At 47.8% G+C, this 21,567-nt stretch overlaps 1 protein-coding gene across 5 annotated transcripts in view; it reads left to right on the top strand.

The window, feature by feature from the left end:
- The window catches only part of DIXDC1 (DIX domain containing 1), a 100,685-nt gene that overhangs the window by 37,530 nt on the left and 41,588 nt on the right, over nucleotides 1-21,567 (top strand). For all 5 annotated transcript variants that reach the window (XM_029572391.1, XM_029572393.1, XM_029572390.1 and 2 more), the window contains one exon: nucleotides 3,318-3,425. In XM_029572391.1, the coding sequence (XP_029428251.1) occupies nucleotides 3,318-3,425 (108 nt within the window). The remainder of the gene's footprint in view (nucleotides 1-3,317; nucleotides 3,426-21,567) is intronic.

Genomic DNA, 21,567 nt, shown 5'->3' with positions numbered 1-21,567 from the left:
ATTCTAAGCCAGTCAGGGTTGTCCTCTGCCAGTGGTACTCAGCGTGGTCTGGGGGGGGGGGGGGGGACCAGCTGGCTGGTTTTCAGGACCACCATGATAAATATGCATGCGGTGTATTTGCATGCGCCGTCTTTATTGTACGCAGTGTATCTCATGCATAGTCATTGTGGATATCCTGAAAAACAGGGGCGCTCTCCCAGATGTCTCGCTTGTCCAGTCCAAGATAGAAGGAGAGTCCAGTAGGAATGCAATTGTGAAGTTATACAGGGTGGCCCATGGAAATACCAGTGCATTGGAGGCAGGCTACTTTTCCATGGGCCACCCTGTAGAAAGGTTAACACAGCATGCATTTTGATTTTTAACGTGGCTCACATTCTCCAGCAATTTATGTTTTTTCAGACAGTGAGACTTGAAATGTTTCAGGGACATGAAGCACTTCCATTAAGCCAGCTGTAAAAGGACCTTCGTCACACCCGAACGTGCCACACACGTTTAAGCACGAAGTGCCGGGGTCATTTCTTGATCATAGGTCCATTGCTATCATGCACCCGAGCATTTGTGCTTCAATTTTTGATTTTCTTATATGCAAATAAGATGGTTACTTCCCTTTATATTTGTCAGAAGTGAAGCAAGGGCAGCGTCAGCAGCAGCAGCAGCAGCCAACATTCACATGGCATTTAATTTTGTACCTGATGTGGCCGTATAGAAATAAATCCTCACAATCATTACCGCTGCGCCTGTTGTAAAGCGTTACTTCCAGGTCAGTGCATCCCCGCGGGCAGTCGAGGGACCCTGTGCCCCAAGTATTTTTCCCCCACAGAGGCAGAAGTGGGGAAGACCTTTAGGACGTGCATCCCTAGAGAAGCAGAGGGGGCCTCCCAGCAAGCAATGGATTCGCTGGAACTCTCAGGGTCTGATTCGTTCACGGAGGGTTTTCCTCCTTCGTTTTGTCTTCTACCACCGCACTGAACTGGAATCTTCATTTTTAAGCCTCCAGATTGTGGCAGCGTCCCCGCGAATCACAGATTATCCTCCAGAGACAGAGTTAGTTGAGCAAACATGGCTTCCAGCAATAGACCGGTACCACTGCTACCGTGAAATATTTCTGTAAGGTGTATGCAGCGATGTACAGGGAACGGATAAGAGAGCGCCCCTGCTCTGTGGAGTTTACAGTCGAGTCAAGCCAGGCGGACACAAGACAGACAAGCATGTAGAGGAATCAGAGGAAAGACGTAACAATCACAAAGGCAGGTTAATAGGGGCAGTTTGACTGAAAACAGGGACAGCTGTAAGAACTGAATCTGTGCCCCAGAAAACATGATAAGAAGTGCGGGGAATGGAGTGGGTGGGTGGGTGGGGGTTAGGGGAGGAAGGCTAACAGGTAGCAAGCTTTAGGCCTCTTCGTAGTAAGCGAAGGAAGTTCTGTGGAGCGTTTTTGCTGGCTCTACTTCTTTTTCTCTGTCAGTGTCTCACAGCAGCGCAGACAGTCCACTGCCCTGTAACACAGTCTGCAGCTTACACGAGAGGGCAACAGAGTAATTTAGAGAAACCAGCCCTAGAAACCCACTCAGCTTCACCCATAGTAAGCAAGGAGGTTCTAGGGTCATGAAGAGTGTGAAGTTAAGATGACTTTAACCGGAGGTTTCCAGCATGGCAAGCTAAGTGCCTTGTGGTGAATCTGCTGAAGTGGGGAGAGGGGGTGGATGTTGCTAAGGGTCGAGGCTTGGGCTGGTGCCATATTTCCTGGTGCATGGACTGCATGTGGCCAAAACGTATCCTGGATCGGAAGAACGCACTGATCAGGATAACCTTGTGCCCTGTCTTTCTTAGTCTCGTCAGTTCAGGTGGGTAAGGTGCTGGCCCACGAGGTATCACCAATGGCAGCTGAAGATCTGTCTTGCTGCCTCTTACTGCTGTCCAGCTCCTTTTCACATGAATCAGCCTTGTGAAATTACAGATGCATGCATTGTTTTTAGCTCTGTTTGTTTGTGGGAGCTTGGAAGGTGATTTGCTGAATCCTGGAGCTGTGCACAGGTATTATGTATGGCATGAGTGCGGTTATAGGACTTGTATTTACAGGAGGACAGTTGAAAGATACTTTTAGAGCAGACTGCCTTTGTATTAGAAGCTACCTGTACAGGTAGGAACAGGTCGAGGCTTTGCAAAGAAGTTTGTTTTAAGTTGATTGTTTCTATATTATTTTTATTTATTTTATTTATTTAAGGTTTTTATATACCGGCAATCATGAGCACATATCTTGCTGGTTTACATGGAACGGGAGTGCATTAAATACAACAACTAGAACTGTGGTGATCGAAGGAGCAGTTACAAATAACAAGGGTAGCAGAACTTGGATAAGAAGGAAAAGATAGGAAAGAATAAACGGTTAAACGGTATACAAATAAATTAAATGCTATGTAAAAATGGCATGATTAATGGCTGAATATTTGAAGTCCTTGGTTTGTATCTATAACGTGATATTAGATTGTGTCTGGGAAAGCTTGCTTGAATAACCAAGTCTTAAGTCCTTTCCTAAAAGTTAAGAGGCAGGGTTCCAGTCTGAAATATTAGAAATCTTTAGGGGTGAAACTCATTGGGTCTTATTAAAAGAGGATGTTCCCCCCTATTCTGGGTTTATAGGAAATGAATAAGGCCCTTTTTAGTATTCCATTTTGTAAGCAGTCAGCTTCATACTGCCGATAGCTACTTATTTTTTGACCTGGAAGTTTCCTCTTGCTCCTTTCAGGTTCCAACTCATCTGGGAGCAGGGCTGACATCTGGCCCCTTGAACCTTCATTTGTAGCTGCCCAGGGATTTTACTTCTAATTTATAAACCCCCCCCCCCCCCCAGTTGTCGTAGCCACAGTCCTCGGCGGCGAGCCAGGTACCCTTCTGGAACCCTGCGCCCTAAATCCAGCCACCAGGTGGCGCCCTTCCCACCAAAGGGGCTATGAATGCTGCTTCAGCAGCCTCCCCAGCCCCAGCCGACGTGGGAAATGGAAGGCCTGAGCTGGGAATTGGGCTCTGGTCCCTTCTCATGGCGCTGCACACGAGCCACCAGGCCAGGCCTGGCCCATATTGTTGCTTTGCTGGATGAGAAAAGTAATTGTTGATGGAATAGATTACTCTGTCTAGCAAAATGCCAATCTGGAGTGACAAATGAAAAAAAATAAAGTCTTCCACAGGTACGTTAGTCTGCAGCATGGGCTGGTGTCGGATACAAAGCTGTTGCAGACGTGTGTTCTCACAGGGCGCAGCCGCGCGATCTCTTGAAATGCCTTTCCCCAGCAATGACCTGCTTTTTTTTTTTTCTTCAGAACCAGCAGTTTGGATGAGGAAATCGAAAACCCATACTGGAGCGTGCGGGCGATGGTGCAGCAGTATGAAGGGCACCAGGGGCCGCCTTCGGCATCCGAGTCGTCAAGGTAACTGCTTGCGGGACACTTGGCAATAGGAGGTTGGAAGGAGTGTGTATGAGTGTGTGTGTGTGAGTGTGTGTGTGAGTGTGTGTGAATGTGTGTGTGTGAGTGTGTGTGTGTGAGTGTGAGTGTGTGTGAATGTGTGTGTGTGAGTGTGTGTGAGTGTGTGTGTGTGTGTGTGTGTGTGTGTGTGAGTGTGTGTGTGTGAGGGAGAGAGAGAGAGGTTTTCTGAGGAAATATGAAGAAAGGCTTTGGTGGCTGCAACCAAGAAGGGACAGGACTCAAGCACGTGTGGTGGGACAGATACGGGGAGGAGGGTGCGCTGGTAAGAAGAGCAAGGAGGAAAACGAATGGGGATCCAGTAGGGTGAAAAGGGCCTTATTGTCTGACAGATACGATGTTACTATTGTATGGCAAATATAGGCTGACAGCAAAGAAAACATTCGCAGAGTATTGCCTTCCAAAAAAGTCAAAAATGACCAGTAGAGTAGATAATGTTACTAGTGGCGGTTACTGTTCCCTTCTGGGGAAGGCTGATATTTTTCTGGCGTGCACTGAAAGTGACAGCTTCTCCGTGCTTTGTAAAGGAGAATTGTGCTCGCGTAGCAAAATATAAACATTTACTCAAAGAAAAACATGAATTCTGTTGGGTAGAGACTTAATTTGCTTTAAGAAGCAAAAGGCCTGGGAGACCACGCGAGTCGCTTCCACTGGCAGCACAAGTGTCACTGAAACTCGCGGTCAGAAAATGTAAACCTCAGGAGGATGGTTTAAGGCTGATAAGTCTAGTGCAGGTTTGTGGTGGCAGACTCTGAATTCAGCGTCGATGATATCACTTGACTCCCTCCGTGGAATCGCAGCGCTTTTTAATTCGCCTGTTCCTCTGCATTAACCCCATTTGTAACGCTCTAGGATTCATACTCACGGGTCTCCGAAGCCAAGTAGGTGGAGAGGCCCAGGAGCCTCAGCTGTTTGTACTGCCTCTGTGACCTTGTCTGTGACCTTTTTAATGTCTGTGACGTTATTGTTATTTAATTAGCAAGGGCTCAATTTCACCCAACTTCACTTTGGCCTTTGGAGGCCGATTAGCTGGAAATATTTGAGTTTTGCTGATAAGGAGCCACTATAAAAGGAGATTTTCACAAGATATTCGGTACAAAAAAAAAGAAGATAACATTTTGGATTTTTGGTTCAACTTAACACATAATGCTCAAGAAAACTTACAATACCATTAGTATTCAAGTACAATAAGTCCCTTTCCCAAAAAGCTTACCATCTTAGTCGGTACATGAGGCAACGGAAAATAAAGTGACTTGCCCAAAGCGATACGGAGCGTCAGTGGGGAAAATGGGATATTCGTCACAGCTTGAAAAAAAAAAAGATCTTCGGAGAGCACAGGAAGACTCCATGCGCCTGCAAACACCCATTCACCCAAAATACAGGTGCAATCTCTTTTTCATTCCCTACTGGAGCCACAGACCCAAATAAATGTGATGTAAATCCGGACCCTTCATTTTTCACATGTGAGTGATTTTAAAAGATTTGGGGTTTTTTTTTTCTTTCACATTTGCAGTGATAAACCTGCTTCTTTCACTCTGTCAGGTAACACTCTAAAACCCTTTTTTAAAGTCAGCCATCAGAATATTTTTAATGCTTTCCAACACATGTGAAAAAAACACACAGGAACTGGTTCAGTCCTCCCAGCCGGAGGCAGAATATATAAGAACATAAGAAGATAAGAAATGCCATGTTGGATCAGACCAATGGTCCGTCGAGCCCTACAGCCTGTCTCCATCAGTGGTGCCTGGAAGTACTGAGCAAATGCCAGTGTGAAAGTTGCTTTCCCCAAGAATTGAGTTTATCTGGCTAATAATTATTTATGGACCTGTGCTCCAGAAACTTCTCCATCGAAATATGACAGCGGAAAACAAAAAAAACCCATACGGCCTATCTAATCTGTCCGTCCACACCAGCTAATTTAATTTTACAATCCCTGCCACTCCCGTAGAAATCCCCTGTGCTTACCCCATGTTTTCTTGTCTCCACCACCTCTGCTCAATTATACTCCTAGCCTTAAGCATATTTTCGGGTAACCATTTCCATACGTTCTGCAGAAATTCATCAGCTGCATTCAAACGTAGGGGGAAGGTGGCAGACTGGCTTAGGGGTCCCGTGCCAAAACCACTTTGAAAGAGTCATTGCTGCTTTTCCATCCCTGTAACACTTGCCTTTGGGAAAAAACACAGGAAAATCCGTTGTACTCCGAAGCCTCATCTACAAAGGTGCACGCTGCACTTTTTTCTAATGTAAACCTCGCATCTTTACTCTCCTTGTCTCTCAGACTCACTCCCTGGCACCTCATCTGTACCTAGGGTCACCAGCTGGCTCTGTTGTTTCAATACAGGCTGATTCAGCCTCATCAGATTTTTTTTTTATTTGATTTGATTTTTCTGTTCTACTTTTGAGACACTTCAGAACGGATTACATTCAAGTACGGTAGGTATTTCCCTCTCCCCAGAGGACTCACAGCCTACGTCTTGGCTTTACCCCATTGCTTCTATGGACTCAGAGTCTTGATTGCTCTATTGATTTCCCTAAGAGAAGCAGGAGGTACGTGGTGGAGGGGGGGGAGGGGGAGGAGAAAAAAGGGAACGGGAGGGTAAAACTAGAACTGGATCAGCCTGTTCCAAAACCACGGAGTCAGGTGGCAAACCCTTTTTGAGTTTTGATGAAAACCACATGGCATGCGTACAATTACAAATCAAGGGGAAAAAATCTCTGTGCCTTGTGACTGTATGCGTGAAACAGATTTCTTTATGGGTTTGCAGAGCCTGAGGGCCGTTCTGCTGCTGCGGAAGACAGAGGGAGGTGTGAGGTGAGGGAGGCTGTGGCAGTGGAGGTCTGGTGGGGAGCAAAATTCCTTGCGCCAGCCCCGAAAGGAGGCCGAGCTGCAGTTATTAAAATAAAGACAGAAACAGATTGGTTTTTGTGGTGTTTTACAAAGACTGGGGGCAGGAGAGAAGGCTCACATGTCTCGTAATTGGGTTCCTATGATCCTTCTTGGCCCTGGCATGAAACCCATCAGAAGATGGCAAGCTTGCCTCCATGTTCCTGAAGACGAGCCCTTGTGAACGGAAATGCCTGTTTTCCAGTCTGACTGAAGACTTGGGTTTCCAGTGTGTGCGGTGTGAGGGTGTTTAATTCCTCGCCTTTCCGAACCTGTGCTCAGGGTGAGTTACAGTTCATGTGCAGCACCTAGGTCCCTGCCCCAGAGAGCTTGCTATCTAAGTTGGTACCAGTGGAGGGTGAAGGGACTTGGTTATGAGGAGCATCAGTGGGAGAAGCAGAATTTGAATCCTGGCTTCCCTGGTCCTCAGCCAGTCGCTTTAAATACCAAGGGGCCGATGCAATATTTTGGCACAGAAAGCGGGTGCTGAACAGTCAGCGCCCGCTTTCTTAACGTGCCATGCAGTATTTAAATTAGGGGGTCGCATTAGCAAGGAGGCGCCAGGGTCGCCTGCGTGCTCCTAGCGCCTACTTCCTAAGGAGAGCCCGAGTGCGTCGGCCGTCTGCCGGTTAGGAAAACCCACGCCGAGTTTATCGGCGTGGGTTTTCCTAAATGCCGCACAGCCAGGGGTTCAGGAAACGGATGCTTGTCAGTTGAGCATCCGTTTCCTGCACCCGACTGCCGGTGGTTTGTTTTTTTTTAACTTTCTTTACTTTAGTTTTTCCTCCTACTTAATATCGCAACCATATTAAGCAGGAGGCAGTTCAGAAAAGAAGTTTTTTCTGCTTTTCTGTACTGGTTTAAGGAGCCCTCAGCTGTTAATGCCTGCTCCAGGGAGGCGTTAATTTCTGATCGCTAAATGTGCGTCCTGGACGCACATTTTTTTTTTTAGCATAGGGAGTGAATAGCTAATAGCCTCATTCGCATGCATTTGCATGTGATGAGCACTATTAGATTCACTCCGCTTTGGACACGGGATGTAGAGGCGCTAATCCCCTTATTGCATAAGGGGATTAGTTAGCGCCTCTACAACCCGCGTCCATCTGCGGGTTAAACAGTGCTCTCGGCTGAGCGCACTGTATTGCATCAGCCCCTAAGCTACTCCTCCATCTCTCCTCACTGTGCAGTGCAAAACATTATGCATCAGAGCGACTCTCTGCAGGACCGTGTCAGCTGTCTCTGTGTCCATTGCTGGTCCCTCTTGCAAGTTCTTTCCGGCTGTGGAGGTGGCCTCTAGTGGTCCCTTTACAATTGCTAGTGTTCGGCTTCCCTTGTGACCATGTTGGCCTGGCCATGCCTGTGCCTCATCCCCTGCTAAGGTGTTCTTGCACCTGCCCCCTCACAAAATGCTCTGCTGCGCCTCTGGATAGTCGCCTGCCTCGCCCCTCCCTTCCGAGGATCCTGACTGCCCTTTCACCAGATGTCTTTCTTTCACCATGAGAAAAATTGCCATGGCCCAAATAGCTCCAGATATTGCTCTTTTTGGTGAGCTGGGAATAATGCAGAGGACAGTCCATAGTAGTTTGAACCCCAGTTTTCTGGAAGCTTAATAACCCACTCTTAAGATTGTGATTCAGGGTATCCCATCCATCCTTAAATAGCTAAGAGTACTGGTGGAATTTGAAATTGCAAACTTTTAAATGCCTCCCTAATTAGAAGCAGTGCCCATTGAAAAGAGTACAATTTCCAGAGTCTCCCGACCAGACCCAGAGACTGCTGCGTAAATGGTCGCAGGCACGTAGGCACACAGCCAGACTGAAAGGGGCACCCGCTGGGGCAGCCTGGCTCAATTAGGTCTTATTTTAAAATCTGGAACAGAGCCAAGTGGCTGGCTGACAGCCTGAGCCAGGGCGTTTGCTGGACAAAATGGGTTTGTGTGCTCACAGGCTTACTCGGAAGAGCAGCATGGCACCCCCTGGCTTGGTGCCCTGGGCAGTCTCCCCTGCTTGCCCCCCACTCATGGCAGTTTCGCCATTGAACGGGTGTGACTTTACAGGACACAGGTCCTCCTGCTGGCACTTAGTTGAAACACTGAAGGTGGGCATTTCAAAGCATCGGTAAGAGAAAGAAAACCAGACAGAAAAGTTGGTTTATCACCCTGTCTCTTTTTTATCAGTACACCAAGGCCATTCTCTGTTACATTTCTGTGGGGGCTGAAGTAGCCATTTGCCCCTCGGCCTTATGCTTCTTGAAGCCGATGTCATTAGCAGTCAGCGAAGGCTGCACATTACAGGCCATGGAGCTATAGGGCGGGGATGTTTGAGGATTCAGAAGCTAATAGTACTTCTTTGCTTTTGAATTTCGGGTGCATGTGCCTTGGGAAGCTTTGCCACAGGAGCAGTTCAAACTCTGGGTGCTGCAGATCTTCTGAGAGGTCCTTCTTCTTGAGTCTGTCCGCCAAAGTCATATTTCTGTCCGGTGGCAGGCTCATTTCAGGTATTTGTGAATTGGCCTCAGCAAGTCCCTTCACCTTGCACGAGCCCGTCCTCAAGAAACGCACAGACCCACAGGTGTAAATCGCTTTGCCTCTTGCCAGAATTGCAGGTCTTAGCTCTGGTTCAGGATCCTCATTTTGCCATGAGAGCTCAGGGGGCCCTTAATTCCCAGGAGAGTGACTATTTCAGAGTTTAAATTGGCAGCATAAAGGGTGATGCCAACCCTCAGCGCAAAGCATCAGAGAACACAAGAAAATCGAAGAAAATTCTTTTTCACTCAGCGCATATTAAGCTCTGGAATTCATTGCCAGAGGATGTGGTTACAGCAGTTAGTGTAACTGGGTTTAAAAAAGGTTTGGATAAATTCCTAGAGGAAAAATCCATAAACTCCTATTCCCTGTACGTACCCAGATCAGTCCAGATCATCATAAACTCCTATTAATAAGCAATAGTAGTTGAGATCTATTTAATGTTTGGATAATTGCCAGGTACTTGTGACTTGGATTGGCCACTGTTGGAACCAGGATACCGGGCTTGATGGACCCTTGGCAATTCTTATGTTCTTATGCAACTCATTTTTTGGTAGAACACTTGATAGTGATTTATATATAACTCTAATCAAGTTGGTATGCACATCACCATACAAAGTTAATCATATTTACAATGTCCCAACCTCAAAGAGCTTATGATCAAAGTTTGTGCACAGGGAAAATACAAGTATCTGAAATACCTAGGTCCTATTTCTTTATTTCTTTATTTATGTGTTTTAATATACCGTTGTTTGGAGCTGGCCTTCACAATGGTTTACATCTGAAACAACAGTACATATGATGTTATGCAGAAGAAAACAGTAATACTTGTAACGTTTAACAGGAACAATAGCAGATAACATTTAACTAATGTATGGATTAGAAGTATGTATGGTCACAGATTGCGGTCTGGTTACAGTTTATGGTTTGAGTAGAGGGAAATAATTACGATGAAAGGAAACGGGGGGGGGGGGGGGGGCGTTGGAAATAAAGGTCGATGGTTGATAGATTTATTGAATGCAGTTTGTTAGATGATTTATGTACAATGTAGGTTTACAGTGATTCTGCGTTACCCAGAAACTCTCCAGAAATTTTACAGCAAACGTGCACACACTGAAGACCGTCAGAGAGTATGTGCAAAAATCTGCCCTGTATAACTTGTGCATGGAGTTTGCAAGCGTACTTCTTAAAATTGAGAGCACACGTGTAAATCCCAGCTCAGCCCAGGCTCCGCCTCCTGGAACTCTTCTTTTTTTTGCGTGCAGAAAAGAACCCGTGAAATCAAGCTACATACGTACGGTTTGCTTGCAAACATTTTCCAACAAGCCATGCATAAAACTGAGTTTTATGTGCACCAATGGCTTTGAAAACTTGACCCAAAATGTTTCTTTTCCTTTCTTTTTTTTTTATTTTCTGGGTGAATGCGAGGTTCCTATGCTTAGTACAACAGTGATGTTCTTACCTCTGCGTGTTGAGCCAATAAGATCATACATTCCAGTAAGCAGAGGCTAGACAAGTTGGAGACAAATCTTAGAAGCTGCTCTAGTGGCGGCCATATTTAAAATGGATTCTTAAATATGTAACACAGTAAGTTGTCAAAAGACCAAATTGGGCCATGCGTTCTTTCCTCTACTTTGCATAGATGAGCATATGAATTGCCATGTTGTTTACCTAACCCTTTCAGTCCTTTTTCTACCACTGCTCTCCATATCAGTTGCAAGCACGCTCAGAATCTGTTAAACTTCTGGCCCACGCTACCTTCACAGGCCTTGCCATCTTCCTCTGTGATTCTCACAAGGCCAACACGCAGGTCCCCCTTCCACGTTTTCTTACCAAGGATTCTAATAACCTCTAGGATGACCAACTTTTCCATGACCATAACTGCACACCCCACTAAACTTCATGCTTTGGGAGGGGAGGTGGGTGGGAGGTTACAGACTACTGTCAGTTGTCAATCCACTCATTACTTGGCTTTCAAGCACCCCCTCAATATTTATTTATTTATTTATTTATTTAATATATTTATTTAATATACTTTGTTTTATAAAATGTTATTTCAACTATCCTCATAAAGATATCAACCACAGCCTCTCTCAAGCAGTTTTGCTCTCTATCACAACTAAAGCCTTTCTATTACACACTCACTTCCACTCTCCCCCATAAACACACAGTCTCATATCTTACACACACACACTCCCAAAAGCGCATCCCCATCTCATATACACATGCACACTCCCAAACACACAGCCTCCTCTTTCAGTCACAGGTTGTTCGCTCTCCCTTTCCTTACAACCTTCCCAACCTTTGATCTGTGTCTCCCTTGTGCCACCTGTCTCTCAATATGCCCTCCCCCTCCTCTGTGCATTCCTCTCTTGTGCTGCCCTCCTGTCTCTAGTCCCCTCCCTCGCCATGCTCTTGTCTTTCTCTCCCTCTCCTCCCCAGTGCCTTCCTCTTTATCTCCTTTCCTCCTGTGACCCCCCTGTTTCCTTTGTGTCTCTTCTATCCCTTCCTTTTCCCCATCTATGTCTCCTGCCTTCCCTTATGCTCCCGTTGTGCCTCTCCCCTTCCCTGTGATCTTCCTTCTATACTCCCTCTGTGTCTCTTTCCTCCCTTGCTCTCCATGTGTCTTATCTTCCTTTCCCCACCCTGTGACTCTGACTGTCTCTTTCTCCGCCTTCCCCTCCTCTATTCCTGTATCCCTCTGCTGGCTCGCTGTAGCCCCTCTCTCGGGTTTTGACCCAGCACTCAGTGAACGAGGGGGAGGGGCCCAGAGGGCATTGCTGCAGAGATCTGTGGAACCACTGGGAACCGAGGGCTGGGCTGTGCCCGCCTCATGTCCAAGACATCGGGTTTCCCCATGCTCCCTGAAGTTTGGGTTTTAACCGTGGTCACTCACCACAGGTTACCCCATGCTGGTAGGGTCGTATTTTTTCCAGCTAATTCTGAAGAAACCCGAGAGCAAACCGTATATTTATTTATATATTTTTACAACTTCTTATCTTCTTTTCCAAAAATATTAGGGCACAGAAACATAAAAATGGATCCATAACCAGTAAACCACAGTACAGTACATCTTAATGTGCTCAAGACAACGCAACCAGTTAGATTCACTAATGCTAAAAACTGGAAGTGACGCATACATTTAAGCCTAACATTAAAAAGACAGTTTGAAGGCACTTTTAAGAAGCCGTTTACCCGAGTAATTTCAGTTTGGCTGCCTGGAGGTTGCCCGTACTTTCCCCAGGTAAATGCACGCAGGGATCAACTTTGTTCTCCAGGGGAAAAGTACCTGCACAAAGGGTGCAAATCTGTGCATTATTCTTTTTTATTCTAGGCCAGTTGTCATTGTCAATGGGAAAGTTTGCTTATACCTTCCCCTTTAAGAACGGGCGCAAAGCTCACAGACTTTGCTGAAAATTGCTCCCCACCTGTGACTAAAAAACATATAACCTTTTGCAACAACCAAAAAGCATTCACAGTCAATAACACAGCACTAGAATAGATATTAATAATCTTTTATTTATATTCTGCCTTTTGAGATTCTTCAAAGCAGATTGCATTCAGGTATTAGACGTTTGCCGTTCGCCTGCACTCACTGCTGCCAAGGCCCTGGTTTACCTGACGCCCCCATCGTGGCTTCAGTCCCAACGCACATGTGCCCTTTGGCCCCGGTTTTAAGGGCCGTGCGGCAGGAAAGGAAGAAGCAGCAGCCTCCGATGACATTGGCGCGGCGGGGTATTTAATCCCTTGCCGCAGTTCCAGCCAATGCCTTCGCAGCAGGTCTCCTGCTGTGCCCAGCTGCTGCAGTACGGGTTGCACCGCATTTCTGATCCCGATTGCAGCCTTACCTCGCCCAGCTGTCCAGCCTTACTTCGTCCAGCCTTGCCTCGCCCAGCCTTGCCTGGTCCAGCCTTGCCTGGTCCAGCCTTACCTCGTCCAGCCTTGCCTGGTCCAGCGATGCCTCGTCTCACCTTGCCTCACCCAGCCTTACCTCGTCCAGCCTTACCTCATCTAGCTGTCCAGCCTTACCTTGCCCAGCCTTACCTCGTCCAGCTGTCCAGCCTTACCTTGTCCAGCCTTGCCTCGTCCAGCGATGCCTCGTCCCACCTTGCCTCACCCAGCCTTACCTCGCCCAGCCTTGCCTCGTCCAGCGTTGCCCAATCTCTTTTGCTTGCCCCTGCCCCTCTGTGTCTTTTCTTGTCTTTCTCGTCTTGTCTTGGACATCTGTGTCTTCTCTATCTTTGCCTGATTCTCTGATTCTGACCTTTGCTACAGACTTCGACTTCTTGCTTGCCTACCGCCTGAACCTGACCTCTTGCCTTGCACCTGACCTCGTCTGCTTGCTGTCTGTCCAGACCCCGGCGTGCCTTTGGACTCTGGCTCTCTCTCGGACCACCCTCGGGACCTACCTAAGTCCTGCCAGCCCCTGGAACTCAAGGGCTCAACCTGTGGGGAATGGGGCTGGTTTAGGCGAAGCTCCAGCTCATGCCAGACTAGCGCGGTGTTCACCAGCCAGAGGCGTGGGCTCACTCATTAGGCAGCGTCAATCACGCCACAGCACAAGGGCTCACAATCATTACATCCTAAGGATAGGGAGGCAATGGAAAGTGAAGGGGCTTGCCCAACGTCACAAGGAATGTCATTTGGGGTTTGATCCCTGAGTTTCCCTGGTTCCTAACTTGCTGCTCTAACCACCTGACTATTCCTCCGATCTGAAGAACAACCCAAACAAATAAAACAACTAGTAATGAAATGTAAAGACACAAAAAAAATAAAAGGAGCAATATATATGTTGCATATTGCAAAATTACAAAAAACGTATTAACTACGGCCTGAGTGCTTAGCTAGAGAAGTTAAGGGTCTCGAATTTGAAGAAAATGGAGGGCACAGGAGCCGTTGCAAACTGAAGAGATTTAGTCAGGTTCATGGCAGTGGGGTCTGAACTGTTAAGTCTTCACCAGCACCGGGCAGTGAAGAAGTCCTTAGGGGGCTCAGTCCAGGCAGAAATCGCAGGCCACGCAGCAAGGCATTCGTCCCGAACCGACCTACGTGATTGCAGGTAAGGTATCCTCGCCTGACGCCAGGTTTCCCGTGCCTTGGCAAACAGCAACTCTGTGCCTAAGCAAGCAAGGCAGGGATCTGGCAATCTTCTAAACATCTCCGCAAAAACCACGTGTCCAGGAGTTTTGTCATTGCTGCAGGAAGAGCCTGGCTGAGGGGAGAACCCGTGGTTTGGTTTGCAGGGCCAAAATTAACATTTACGGATATAAAAGACACAGCACGGGCCTTAGCCATGGCCTCGCTCCATTTCTCCTCTGCAGGCCGCCTGGAAATGCCAGAGGCATGAATCAGCCCCAGGCTGGATTTTTCTTTTTGTTTTTCAGAGCCACGTCTTACCCTGTCCTGCCACGGAGAAGCAGGCGCGGGTCCAGCCGCCGACCCACTGCCTATCGCTGGGTGCTTTTTATTCACCCAACGTCAAGCTGCAAAACCTCCTCCGAGGCCAGGCTAACTCCTCTATTGGGCTGTTTTATCATGGACCAGCCTCCGAGGAAGCGAAAACATTTCGGCCATTTTCTTTTTTTTTAAATCTCATGTCCAGCTGAGGTTTGGGGCTTGAGCAGTGAATGTACTCATCAAAGAGAATTCCAGGAGACAGGGAAAGGTGATTCCATTTGTGGCAATGGATTTTACATTCTTGGCTCCCGTTTGTTATAATTTAGTAACGCTGGGTGTTGTGTATCCTAACGTCAGCGTGCTACGTACTGCTGCAGCGGGCGCGGTATTTTTTGGCAGCTCTTGTTCTTTTTGTTGCTTGTTGTGCGCCTTGTCTGTTACAGACGCCGGCTGCCGTGGCCCGGAATTCACTTCCATCTCTGCTGGCCCGAACGAGGTCGGCATTGGTATTTCCGGTTTCCCTGGAAACGTGGAATATAGGACGCAGTATTGAAAACCGCCCGCAGCGGGGCAAAGTCCACGAGTATTTTTAGCGGCAAGCTTTGCTGAGCTTCTGAAATGGAAAGGATGAACATTCCCTTCCCTAGGGAAAGTGCCTCAGAAAGAAGTACCCACACCTGATTTTTCTAGGGATGCTTCTTTCCCCCCCGAGGACAACACTTGTAGTTTTTACCCAAATTGAAGTTGACTGATTTTCATACAGGAAAATCGGCCTTTATCCAAGTTAAATAGCTTCTGAAACTTGCCCACCGTATGGCAGATGATGACCGCGAGGCCTGTCTTGGCTGTCTTGTTTGAATGCGTGCTGCAGTACCACAGACGCTTGATCTCCGACTTTCTCCTCCCTTCAGGACTGTTAAGGAGCTTCTGTCCTTCCCCCCCTGCTTTCTTTAATTCTGTTACTGTTTTTCCCTGTACGTACCCAGATCAGTCCAGACTCCTGGGTTTTGCCTCCCTGCCAGCAGATGGAGACAGAGAAAGTTTCACTGACACTGTACATAGCCCAGTGTGCCATCTGCAGACCCTCAGTATTTCTCTGTCTCCAGCAGAGGTGTAAAACCTGCAGTCTGGAGAGAGAGGAAAAAAAAAAGATTAAAAGACAAGAACATTTCTAGATCCTTCCAGGGTGTTGTGAGGTCCTGGCAGGGCCACCCCCCTGGTTTGAGGTGGATGATCAGGGGGTTGATGACCCTTCTGAAAGCTCGGTCCATAGGTCCGTGGGGTGGACCAGATCCCTCATTCCCCACGAGAACAATTATTCGGAATCTGCTGGCAGTTCTGCACTGCAAGCCCAGTGGAGCAGGGAAGTAGCCTTTTTATATGGTTTGTCCTGGGCTGAGTCCTAAAGTTTGGCAAAAGGAGATGGAAATAGCCAGTGGTCTGGCTCTTTTCTGATCTGCCATGCGGCCTGCGCTCCTGGATCCTGAACCTCTGCACCAAAGGAAAGTATTGGTTTCTATGTATCTTGTACTCAAGAAAGTAAAAAAAAAAAAGAGAACAAGGAATTAGTGCCGTATCAGGGTTCCAGGGGAAGGAGCTACCTTAGCCGATCGGGGAGCTCGGCGATGGGGATTTTCCGCAGCTTCTATGCCTGCGTAGGAGACCGGGTGTTGGCTCCGGGCCACTGAGGGACTGTTCCCCTGCTTGCCGTTGAGGCGCTAGTGGTGCCGTGGGTCGGGGAGGAACAGCGTGTGCATGCAGCAAAAGCGGCATGGCGTTCAGGGGTCTGCATTGAGCATGGCCGCACCGGTAGATGAGCCTCGCAAGTGACAGGATCTAGCGCTGAGGCTTTCCCCGTCAGTGCGGAAACGGCGGCCATTTTTTATTCCCTAGCAGCTTCGGCAGGAGAGGCAGGGGAATCCCCTTTTCAACTATTGGCGGTGGTTCCCTGTCCCGGGGAGGTGCAGAGAGGCATTTGCACTGAGGCGGAGTCTCTGCTTCTGGTTTAGGTCCTCTGCTGGGTTTAATTTGCTAATGTGCAAAGCTTATTTAGCGGAACAAGCAGCGGGGGGATGCTGGCTCGCAGCCCCAGTCTCCATGGATTCTTGGCTGGTCAGGAGACCTGAGTTATTGAGAAGCAGTTCAGGCCTTCAATGATTTTCGGTGCCGGATGCTTAATGGATCTGGGACTAAAGGCGCTGAAGGTGCAGGCAGGCTTTGTTTAGCCGTGTGATAGGCCACGGCAGCGATTCTTTTTCCCGCTTGCGTAGGCGTGTGCACGTATTCTCGCCTCGTGGTGGTTGCGTGCGCAGGGACCTATGTGCTTAAGGCCGCGGCCTAGACTTGAGCGCGGATGAGTGCAACGTTGACTTGAGTGCTTATTTGCATGGCTACTTGTGTGCGTAAGAATGCAACCTAAACTTCAGCGCTTATTTGTGTAGGTACTTGGGCGTGTACGACCGCACCCTAGTCTCGAGCGTGTATTTGCGTGCATCCTGGAGGGGTGTGTGCGTACGCCTGGGTGGCATTGGTTTGCGCAAAGGAGGCCATCTAGAGCCAAAGTTCAGGAGAGCTAGACGCCAGGGTCGAACCGGTCCAAGCTCTTGCTGTCTGTGAGTCTTGCCATCTGATAGCAATTCAGTCCTCACTCTCTCTCCATTTGTGTCAGCGCTGTTTAGATGCTCAAAGCGATTTGACTACTATAGATTTTGCCCGTGTTGGGACATCCCCTCAGTCTGTGTCTCTGGAGGGGAGTGGAATGGGAGGTGAGGTAACAGTCAGTTCACCTCCTCCCTTGTTCCCGAGGGCAGAAGCTTCCCCAAGACAGAAAGGTTGGAGAAAGGTCCTTCTTCTTGAGTTTGTCCGCCAAAGTCATATTTCTGTCTGGTGGCAGGCTCAATTCAAGTATTCATGAATTGGCCTCAGCAAGACCCTTCACCTTGCATGAGCCATCCTCAGGTAATGAAAGATGGACCCAGGATCAGTGGGTTATGCACTTCTGCCAGCAGATGAAGATGGAGCAAGCTGACGTCACAGTATACTCCTGCAGCAACATCAGCCTGCCAGTATTCTCCGTCTCTAGCAGATGGTGGACGTGCATCTCCCTATGGGGATTGCTTCAGATTTTAGGAGAATTAAAAAAAAAAGCCCCGCTCTCCTGCTGTGATACCAGATGGTCCCTCCCCCAGTTGAGAATTCCTGAGGTGATTTCCGTTGTCCCTCAGATGTGTGCCTTGTTCCGGTAGCTGGGTTTCCCGCCGTGGACTTAGCTGATTGTACAACTTAAAGGCAGCGGATGCAGGATGCTGAGCGTGATGGTAATGGCAGATGCCCTCTCCCTCCACAGCTGGAGGCAATCTATTTACTCAGCCGGGAAGGGCTGAGCTCAGGTAAGTAAAAAAAAAAAAAAAAGTCAGAGACAGTGTAGAGGGGTTTTGTAGGACTTCCTCTGGTCTCCGTGCTCGGCGCGCCATTCTGATGTTCGTTCCCACTCCTGTGGGGGTTAAGGTAACCTGGCAGCTTGGCGGGTTGAGCAGACCGGGTGGGCTAGGCCCCGCTGTGAGGCATTTTCCTGCGTGTCATGTGGTAGGCCACAGTGGCATTTCCGCACGCTTCTTGTGTGTGCCTGATTGCCTTGTACAGGAACAGTGTGTGCAGTGCGTCTGGCTCCGCATACGAATTGTGCGCTCAGTTTTGGGCGCACTTCCTATGCGCACATTTTTTAAGCATATCGGTGGTGCGCCCAGATTTTGGCGCACTGTCTATGTGTTTCTTTTTTGCGGCGCTTAATCTTGAGGCGCCTAATTTTTGTGCACATAAAATGTGTGTGCTTGAAATTTTTCAGCGCGAGCCGGCCGGACACACATTCTCAGTCGTCTGACGAACCAATGGCGCCGGTGAACAAGAAACCTAAGCGCCTTTCTCTATGTGTGGCCTGTCATATTCAGGCATCTTAGCCTGGAGCACCCTCTAACATGTGTCAGCGCTGCTTAAGAGGCTCAGGGAGAATTATAGTCCTCTAATTTTGCTGGTTCTGCCCACCCTGATGATGGTCTGGCTAAGGGTTTATCAGGAGGTCCGCCGGACCTTGGAACTCCCTTGAATGGTTCCTCCGCAGGAGATGGCAGCTCAGTGGGCCCTGCTCCAGCCCCTTCTGCCTTTTCTTGGGCGGAGTTTTTTTCAGGGTTTGCAATCCTTTCTTCATGCGCAGTCCTCAGCTTCGACCGATCCTGACTGGTCAGATCCTCGGCCGGTGGCCCCTCCCTCTTCCAGTCCTATGCTCGCCTCGGCTGGCTGCGGATATTCCTGACAGGAACCCTGATGGCACTGATGATGAGGCAGATCCGGACTCCCTGGAAGATGGGGAAATTCCTCCGGGACTGGAAAGCGGCGAGTAATTACGTGCAAAGCCAAACGGTTAAGGTCCTGAAGGGATCTGTGGCCTGGGCCTCTCACCTGGAGGACGGTCGCTGTGATGACCAGGTGGATGAGGAGGGGGAATGAAAAGGGGATAACTTTCCCCTCTCCCCCCCCTCGGGGTATTTGCAAACAAAGGCTCATAGCATTATGGCTCCCAAATGAGCTGCACCCCCCTCTTTATTCCTCACCATCCTCCCAAGTACATTTCCAGAGGCCGCTTATTGTTAAACAACAGGACGCTGATACTTTACCTAGGACTAAAAGCCAAGGAGCCGTAACCATCAGAAACTCTTATCAGGCAAAACCTGAAGAGCCTCTCCATTTTTGATAATTTTCTTAATTAATGCCTTGCCTGGGCTGTGACGTTCAATTAAAATTTAAACGATGCCTTGAGGGCTAAATGCTTTCAATGAATCATTTTGGACTTCCCTAATCGGACAGAGCGCCGAAGGCGTAACGGACGGATCGTGTTATACCGCCGTACGCACGAAACGGGTCTCAGGTACTGGTACTGCAAATAAGAGAGAGACAGATCCTTGTCTGCGTCAGAGTAAGGTAAATCTTAAAGGGGATGCGGACCCTCAAGAAGAAAAATGACCTTAGAAAGGGATATTGATTTTTTTTTTTTGTCATCCAGCGCCGCAGCTGACACACAGACACTGGCTGCCAAGCAGAATGCCTATTGCCCCGAGCTGCGCCACCACATATTAAAGTTGTGCATGGGGGAAGAGAGAACAGATTGGGACTATAGTAAAAAAAAAAAAAGCACAAAAAAATATAGCATCTGATGCCATTGCCTAAAGGTGAAGAGAAAGATTAACTCTTACACGACGGTGGAGCCGGCGCACGAAGGCAGGATTTATTCCCCAACTAGGGCAGTTCAAAATGTTGCTTTTGGCAGTCAGACTTGCCTCATTTGGCTGTAATAAAACCTTGTGCTTCCTGTAATTTATAGAGGAGGCATATTATTACTTTAATAACAATTCGTTCAATGATAAAACAATAAGGAGTGCTACAGATTTTTCCCCATCAATGCAAAATGGGAAAAGCCCTTGGCCTTTAGTACCTCTGGCCCTAGATCAGTAATACACTGAAATGTGTATGAAGACATTCAGAATTCTCACAAATACGAGTGTTTTACTTTTGCATAGCAAAGATGTAAATATTTAGATATTCAGATCCTGCTAAGCAATCTGAAGTAAAACAGATGATGAATGAGTTTATATCAGGGTCCCTGCCCTGCAGAAGCTGCGTTTCGTTCTGCGTGTATTTATATTCCTAAATGTACGATATTTACACATGTGCTACAGATGCTTCCTGCGGTAGTTGTGACTCCGGGCAGACACACTTTGAAGGTATTATTTTAGTTCTGCTGTGTGAAATGTATGCGCACAGTTATTTTTCATTTTGTCTTGTGAGTGTCCCTTCAAAAGTCTGCGCATTTCAGAGAGTTTTGTCATGGACAAAAGCGGGTGCATGTTGCAATGTAGCCAAAAGCCAAAAATGAAACTGATGGTGGATGAGTGCGCAGTAGTTAGAGCAATGGACTAGGAAGCCAGGATTCAGATCCCACAGAATCCACTGGATACGCCTTGTGACCTTGGCCAAATCACCTTATCTCCCATTGTCTTTGCTACCAACCTAGATTGTAAGCCCACAGGGGCAGGGACTTATACTTAACACCACTGTACAGCACTACAGACATCAAGTAGCACTATAAAAATAAGTATTATTATTTTGGTGCTTAGTGTGGATTAAAAGAATGATACTTTCTGAAATCGCAGTAAGAAGGAATATCCTGTCATTCACCTGCTCACCTTCCTCAGCCAATGCCCGCCCCCCCCCCCCCCCCCCTTCCTACCACGGGCCTGTGCTATCCTCTGTGCCACCTCCCTTTCCAAGTGTTGAGCAGTGTGGCCATAAGGAAGAGAGCATGCAGACTTGAAGTGGAGATGGGGAAGAGCTAAGGTAGCAAAGGGATAACCAAGAGCATTGCACACAATCTGTGTGACAGGGCCCTGGTGCTCCTGCAGTGCAACCCCCCCACCACATACCCTTAAGGAAAGCATGGGAGGTAGAACTACAGGGAAGGCTGCTTGTTCTAGGAGGTCAGTGACCCCCCCCCCCCCCCCCACACACCCATCCCCTCAGGATTAGATGAATAACAAAAACAGATTGGTAAACGTGAAATGTCTTTTTAAACTGGCTCCAGGCCTCAATAAGTGGGCACCTTTTTGGTAGGCCGTGGAAGGATTTATGTGTGGCCAGCCTTGTATTTACACATAGGAAATGGAGAAGACAAGTCATAACCACATTGATTCATTCATTTGTGGGGAAATCTGGCTTTAATATTTCTGTTAACAAAGGTTTGTAACCAACGCTTACCAAAGAGTCCCAGCCGTTTACTGCAGGGAATGAGTGCGGTTGAAGCCTCCCTCTCTGAGCAGTACTCCAGAGAGAAAATTCACAAACTAAGATGCTTCTTATTGTGTATTTCTGTAAAACCTAATTATCTGCAGAAATCATCTCCTTCAGGACACACAGTATTTCCGCACGCAGTGTATGATTTTGATATTTGTACAGCGGAAACAACATTAATGAGAAAAGTAGTCATCAGATAAAGCGCGCCCACTTAAATTGAGGTGCCTCATTTCGATCGGCCAGTGCCATTTATTTTTTATTTTTTTGTTATCTGTGGTCCTCCAGTAAAGCACAGCATCCCCGCTGCAATGTTTATAAGATGGGTATTGCTGGAACCTATCCTTGGAGCCAAGGTTTATGGGAAGGCACGTTCAGAAAAAGAAACAGCATCCTGCAGCACGATGATGGCCCAAAATCCTACTTATTTTCCTGGCCACTGA

This window comes from Rhinatrema bivittatum, chromosome 12 (genome assembly GCF_901001135.1).
Source record: "Rhinatrema bivittatum chromosome 12, aRhiBiv1.1, whole genome shotgun sequence".
Lineage (NCBI taxonomy): Eukaryota > Metazoa > Chordata > Amphibia > Gymnophiona > Rhinatrematidae > Rhinatrema > Rhinatrema bivittatum.
Note: the sequence above shows the minus strand (reverse complement) of the source record. Positions and strands in the feature narration are given on the sequence as shown.